This window comes from Nicotiana tomentosiformis, chromosome 3, assembly GCF_000390325.3.
Source record: "Nicotiana tomentosiformis chromosome 3, ASM39032v3, whole genome shotgun sequence".
Classification (NCBI taxonomy): domain Eukaryota; kingdom Viridiplantae; phylum Streptophyta; class Magnoliopsida; order Solanales; family Solanaceae; genus Nicotiana; species Nicotiana tomentosiformis.
In genome coordinates this window covers 132,381,803-132,389,478 of record NC_090814.1, presented here as the reverse complement: position 1 = coordinate 132,389,478, position 7,676 = coordinate 132,381,803, and the positions used below count along the sequence as shown (strand labels likewise).

Genomic DNA, 7,676 nt, shown 5'->3' with positions numbered 1-7,676 from the left:
AACAATACAAAACAAATATACTGAAGATATTCGGTTTGAAATTTAAAAACATCATTTCTAACCGTGGTCTTAGGAAAATCTTGAAAATCAGGATTATAAGTTTCTTGTATATAATGCACAAAAAAATAGGACGCGGGACGGGACGGGACGAGACAAAATGGGACGGGACAAACGGGACGAAATAGCCATCCCGTCCCATCCCATGTCCCATTTAACATGGGCCTATCCCGTTTAGAATTAAGTGGGACGAGACGGGACGGAACGCGGGACGGGACGTCCCGTCCCGTTGGACAGTCTTAGTTCTCTTGGATGCCCATTTTGAGTAGTCACAGCGAAAAGAAAAGGTGCTCCAATATCTCTTGTATTACATAAGACACAGTCCTACACCACCTGATTCCTCATTTCTGGAGTCTATTGATAAGTGTGAATTTTGACCACTTATTAATACCTTTTTACTTTTGTTTCAGTCCGAAAGTGTTAATTTATGTTTCCAAAATTAATGAAAGTGTGCAAATTGTAGGAATTTTGGAGATTTGGACTCAAATAAAGAAATCTAACTCAAAAAAGAGTGTTCCGACTCAATAAGCAAGAATAGGCGCAACATACCAAAAGTGTTATCTGCAGAAGTATTTTTGCGGACCGCAGAATTCTCCTTGCGGTCGCATATCTGTTGTTGAAGCTCAGAGATGAAATGAAGAGAAGTGCGGACCGCACACAAATTGTGCGGTCGCAGAACATGGTCGCACTCACAAGAATTCAAAAAGTTTAAAGAGTGTGCAAAATGACCAAGACTGAAGCCTTGCCTGAAGTGTGGACCACACATGAATTGTGCAGCTGCAGAAGCCCTCAACCTGCAAGCTCAAGCAAAATACGGACCGCATATGGAATTGTGCGGCCGCAGAACCTCCCGATGGGTATTTTTGTCGGCGATTTTTGGGCCATTATAAATAGTCGTGAATCACGTTTTTATGTCAAGTTTTGAACTTTTCTTAGTTGTAGCCGTTATAGTTTATCATTTTGGAAAATTTGTGATTATTTTGAGATAAAAACATCATAGTTTATCATTTTAATTTGATGTTATAGCTTTAATTAGTGTTTCTTCTTTGTTTTCTTCATTTTCTACTATGAGTAGCTAGGGATTTACTAGGGTTGTGGCCCAACCTTAGTGTGTAAACCTTATAGGTATTTAATTTAATACTTGTTTATGATTGAGTGTTTGTTATTTAGCCTTGTTCATGTTTTAATTTTAAAATTAATGGTTGCAAATATTGATTCATGCCTTTTTGACGTGGCCTTTACTTGAGAAGGAGGGACCTAGTTTAGGAAAACTTGGCTAACAAGAAATTGGGCTAGTTAAGGATTTGACTAGCCTAGTTAAAGGGTTTAAACTAGAGATAGAAAAAACCCGATTTGAGCTCATATCAACTATTTAACTTGATACCCATTTGAGCTTGAGAAACTCAAATTGGGCAAAATCACTCTACGACCGAGAGGTATTAAGTGTGTAACTTAGAGTTGAGAATTATAATACACCACAATCACTAAAACAAGTGTTAACGTAATTAACCTATTAGGCTAACACTTAGGCGAAGGTTACATCCCTAGGCTTTTTACCTATTTGAAAACAACCAAAAATAATTAATCAATTTCTAATTTTATTTCTCTAATTGATCATTGATAGTGTAGTTTATAGAAGTAACTTGCAAAACCGACTTGATTGGAATTATATTTAAGCGGTTTCGTCTTCACACATCAAGTATACACTCTAGCATCCATTGTTAGCTTCTTAAAGAAATCGACCCTAACTCATAGTTTGGTATTATTCTTCCTCTTCCGCTCATTGTTGAGTGTGGATTGGGAGTGGATCACTTATCCACCGTTGATAACTTCATATGAAATGTCAGTCATAGAATAAACTGATGCCCAGGAATTATTCCTTTAGCTAGGACCAAGCTTTTCCATAAAACGTTTTGAAGTGGAGATGTAAAAGATTGATATGCCTTCTTGATATTAAACTTCTCTCCATCTTCAAATCTAAAAGATTACCAGATTGAGTCATCCACTTTCTTGCCTCAAATATCTTCCTAACTAACCAGCTAGCTTGAGTTGGAGTTCGCATGCTGTTTAGCTCCCTGTCTTTTATGTAAATGCTATGGATCCAAAGTTTTTCTTTCTTTTTACCCACTACCCATAGTAGCTTGCAAATTGTAGCTTTGTTCCAGGTAAAAAAATCCAATATGTTTAACAAAATTAGAAAGGCTCAAAATTAGTAACTTAACTAACATGCCAAGCAACAATATATGTCAGTGGTATAATTTTTCTTTATCTTATTATTTTCGTAAAATATTACTCAACATATATTTCGTAAAATTTTCGACCGAACAATGTCGCATGACACCACTTCATTCCATGTGCATCCCCCTGCTAAGCTTGAACATAAGATATTGGCTAAGAGGGTGTTTGGCTAAGCTTATAAGTTGGTCAAACTGACTTATAAGCATCTTTTGGATTATTTACGCGTTTGGTAAACACACAAAGTGCTTATAAGCCAACTGCTTATAAGCTAAAATCAGCCATAAGTCATAAGCTGGTCACCCCCAACTTAAGGCTTTTTAGCTTATAAGCACTTTTAGTTTGACCAACACTTTTACTAGTTTATTCTTAATAATATTTTCTAATTCACAAAATACTTTTCCCAAAATAAATTTCTTGACTTTCTCTTTATTCCATATTCGTTATTAATTCTTTTCTTTACAAAGAAATTTTTAATTTATAATCTTTTGAAAAAAATTCAAGGGTATTTTAGTCATTTTAATAAAAGAATAGCTTATCAGCACTTTTTAATCAAACACATCAACTGCTTATTATCAGTTTCAGCACTTCTATCCAAACACGTAAATGCTTATTTTAAAAATCAGTTTCAGCACTTAAAAAAAAATTCAGCACTACAAACTTATCAGTTATTTACAATCAGCTAATCCAAACGGACTCTAAGGGTGGAGGGAGATATTTAACCCACCACACCCCTTGGGTGGTGCGCATGAAGCTGTTTCAACGTGTTCAGTTGGATCATTTACGTAATTTGAGAATCCATTAGAGAAGTAGTTTTTGTACATGGGTGTAATCAATCAGCTAACTCAAATAATATTATTTCACTTGGGGAAAAAAGGTTGACCGTTCACGGATGTTGGTGAATGTCACTATACTAAAATATTCTTTCATTTGTTGTTTTGAACAAATCATACTAATTTATTATGGTTAAATAATAAGTTAAGAAAATAATATATATTAATTAATCATGATAATTGTTTATGTGAAGACATATAAGGTAACCACTAAGAGCCCGTTTGGATTTGCTTTAAAAATTAGATTTTTAGCATAAATAACTTTTAAGCCAAAAAAATAATAAGTTGGGGTTACCTAACTTATTGTATTTTATTTTTTAGCTTAAAATAAATTATGATAATTTATTTTAAGTACTTTTTGACTATGCCAAACACTGAAAAAAGTTAAAAATAGCTTAAAAGCTGATTTGACCAGCTTAAAAGTCAATCCAAACACCCTCCGAGTGTTATTAAGTTTTTACCAAAGTCACTACACTATCAAAGCGAAGCGATACTTAATGATAATTAAGGTCCGAATCAAGTCATATAATTTCGGACTCCTTTTGTTTCACAAATTGTCAAGTCTCAAGAAACCTATAAATCATATACTCCAAAATAGAGTGGGACTCGGATTGCGCCCGCACTATAGAGCCACGGGACACGGCCGTCTAATAAAGGAACATCATGAAATTTCCAATGAAACGACAGACCTATTCACCTTATAACTCTAACGAAGTGGCTTGATCTTGTCCACTTTTTTCGTACGTTACATAACTGCCTCTGCCCTTGTATAATCAGTGCTTCACTAGGACTGCTCCACTACTAGCACCTTCCTACGTTATTTCCCATTGCAAGATTTAGGACTCCTCTATATAATTTGATTTTGGTTAGGTCAGTAATAACTACTCCTATATATTATTTGCATCCTCATCAATACTCACCCTTGTAATCTATCATCCAAAGTTTCTTCTCTCAAATTGAATATGGGGATTCCACATTATATTGTCGCTGGCCCATCGGAGATGCTTGCCATCACCGGAAGTGGCATAAGTGAAATAAGACTCAAGAAAAAACACTTTTTATGGCCCCTTCAAAAATGCACTAGGCTTGACATATCTCCTGTCAACTACTCGTTCGAGGTACAAGCTATGAGCGCCGAAAAACTCCCTTTTGTTCTTCCTGCTGTTTTCACAATTGGCCCTAAACTCGACGAAGACAACGAGAGCTTGATCAAGTACGCACAGCTTGTGTCCAATCATGACAAGAATTCAAATCACGTTAAGGAACTCGTCAAGGGAATTATCGAGGGGGAAACTCGGGTTCTTGCTGCTTCTATGACTATGGAACAGATTTTCAAGGGAACAAAAGAGTTTAAGAAAGAAGTTTTTGAGAAAGTCCAACTTGAACTTAATCAATTTGGACTTTATATCTATAATGCTAATGTTAAACAACTTGTAGATGTTCCTGGCCATGAGTACTTCTCTTACCTTGGCCAAAAGACTCAGATGGAAGCCGCCAACCAAGCCAAGGTAACACTATTTTCTTCTTAATTATGCACTGATTGAGTAAATCTAGTAATAAATCTAATTCGGTAATCAAAAAATAAAATAAGTAACCTGCTATAACTACTTAAAATATGTAGGCGATTGTATAAAAAATTCTATATTGTCTATGTATATTATTTCAATCCATTGATTTATCTACATGCATGTCAATCTTTATTACTCCTAATTTATTTTTGCTTTTGTTTCTTTTATATATGATGTGAAAGATTGAATGGTGGAATAAGAATATTACATACATTGCTAATACGTATATAAAAGTAATTAAAGACAAACACAAGTCATCAAAGTAAGTAATTTTTGCATAACAGTCACTACATTAGTATTATTTTATTTATTAAAAGGAGTTTCCACTGATCATTGATGTGCAGAAGTTTACAAATTGAATTTGGCATACGAAACTATCAAAAGTTGTACTACCCAAAATTCACAAAATCCAGGCTAAGGGTTCATGGGGGGCTCATGTAACGTTATTATTCACTATATGACAAACTTCACCTCACTATTCGTTGGGTAAACAATCTCTTTGTTATAATTCATGTATAACTAGTACATAAACTCAACGACCCCTCAGTGTATCAGCATGCATGTCAATATTCTTTGTTAAATACTTCTAATTTATTCTTGCTTTTGCTTTCTCTTCTTGATAGATTGATGTAGCCGAGGCAAGGATGAAAGGAGAGATAGGTTCAAAGCAAAGAGATGGAGAGACAAAGCAGAATGCAGCTAAGATAGATGCAGAGACAATGATCATATCAACAAAAAGGCAAGGAGAAGGTAAAAAGGAAGAAGTTAGAGTAAGGACTGAAGTAGAGATTTTTAAGAATCAAAGAGAAGCAGAGGTTGTTGAGGCAAGTGCAGAGTTAGCAAAGAAGAAAGCAGGGTGGTCTCAGACTGCAAGATTGGCTGAGGTGGAAGCAGAAAAGGCTGTGGCAATAAGAGAAGCTGAGCTACAAATGGAAGTGGAGAAGAAGAAAGCTCTTGCTCAGACTGCAAAACTCAAGGCTGAGCTTCTTAGCAAGGCTAATGTTGAATACGACATTAAGGTACTTTTTTCTTTTCTTCTTACTTACATTTTGTTATGCTAATTACCAAGGCTATTAGTGCTGAATGCATATTCACGTACTCTTCTTAATTCATTATGCTTTTGATTGTGAGGTTATATTTGTAGTTCCCTTTGATTAATTTGCCCATCATGCATGTGACAGTCCTAGCTTCCAGGGGTGTCAACTAATAACCTTTCGTTGAAAAAGTACATTGTTTAGATAGCAAAAATTATGTTTTTATGTATATGTATTGTGTATTTAATCCTCTTGATTTCTTCGTGTATTTATTTCTTTAAATTTTGATACTCTTTAATAAAAATCTTAGCTCCACTTATATATGCTATTGTATTGTCAAACAATACTATAACTGTACCTTATGTACATAATCCTAAGGCAGAAGAAACTCCCTTTCAGATTTTATTGTAGCCTCTTTATTTTGCCAAGCATGCCTGTCAGTCTGTTACAGTAATTATTGTACCTTATGCATCTAGTAAGTACTGCAGGGTAATTGTTTTGGCAGCTGAAATTGAAAGAGAGTTTTTGCTTCTAATTTTAATAAATCTGCCTGATAGTTTGAGGAGGTCAGACACCCTCAACATTTACCACCCTTTTTAAACAGAGACTTGTTATGCTTCTTTGTTATCAAATATACTGTCTTTCTTTGGCTAAAACATATTTTATATGTTGTTTAAATTATATCAAGGTAGTACTTTCTGATAATCTAAAATTAACGAGTCAATTTTCTAATTGAGACTCAAAATTGAATCATGAAAATATTGGTACTTACCCACATGAGATATTTATACAAAACCAATAAATACCTCACATATTTATTCATAAACATAGTTATCACTAAATTATAGTTAACGAATATACATTGTTAATTTAACATTTAATCATAGGAAAATAGTATATGAACGTGTATATAGGAATAAATGAATAACCTTTAAATCTAATATCCGGTTTACCTCTTAATATAAACAGGTACAAGAGGCGAACTCAGAATTATACAGGCGGCAGAAAGAAGCAGAAGCGGCACTATTCGAGAACCATAAGAAAGCAGAAGCACAGAAAGCAATCGCAGATGCTGAACTGTATAGTCGCCAACAGGTTGCAAACAGTGAGCTCTTTGCAAAGCAAAAGGAAGCCGAAGGAGTAGCAGCAATTGGGGAAGCACAAGCATTTTACTTAGGCTCCCTTCTTAAGGAAGTGAAGAATTACTCTTCACTCAGAGACTATTTGATGATCAACAATGGAATTTTCCAGGAAATTGCTAAGACCAATGCTCAAGCAGTAAACGGTTTGCAACCAAAGATTAGCATTTGGTCAGGTGCTAATGGCGGCGAAAGCAACGGAGAAGGAGGCGGATTGAAGGATGTAGCTGGTGTGTACCGAATGTTGCCTCCTCTGCTTCAAACTGTGCAAGACCAAACTGGGATGCACCCTCCTGCTTGGCTTGGTGCATTACCTGAATCCAAATGAACTACTGCACGTTAAATTATTTATAGTTTTAAACTATATAGCTTTTAGCAATGTTATTGATTACTAGTAGTATTTCATTCTTGGATTAAGTTCGTTTTTAGTCGCTTGAATGTCCTATCTTCTAAGGAGGAATTATTGTTTTGCGATAAGATGTCTTATACCTCATATTTTAGTAGTTACATTTTATAATATCTTTTTTGTTTATATGGTTTTTTATATTAACGTCAAAATTTTCAAAGATATTTATTTTTATGCATGAATGATACGAAAATAAAGTACAATAATTCTATAAAGCATCATTTTTCTTATTTCAAATTGCAAAAAGTTATATGGAACCATTACTTTCGTGATTTAACACTTCCCTTCAAGAAGAGATAATCAACATTTCAATATTAGGAGGGACCGCTCCGTGTTTACCAATATGGATTTTTGTGAAATCGCAACTCCTTTTGCTAGTTATCTATCTATAAACGGACGAGAAT

General features: G+C 34.7%; 1 protein-coding gene across 1 annotated transcript; it reads left to right on the top strand.

The window, feature by feature from the left end:
- Positions 1 to 3,900: 3,900 nt before the first annotated feature.
- On the top strand, positions 3,901 to 7,398 carry LOC104105292 (flotillin-like protein 3). Its single transcript, XM_009613550.4, has 3 exons — positions 3,901 to 4,633; positions 5,317 to 5,712; positions 6,697 to 7,398. Exons 1-3 carry the CDS (start codon positions 4,088 to 4,090, stop codon positions 7,192 to 7,194), a joined length of 1,440 nt encoding a protein of 479 aa, XP_009611845.1. The 5' UTR covers positions 3,901 to 4,087; the 3' UTR covers positions 7,195 to 7,398.
- Positions 7,399 to 7,676: the final 278 nt, after the last annotated feature.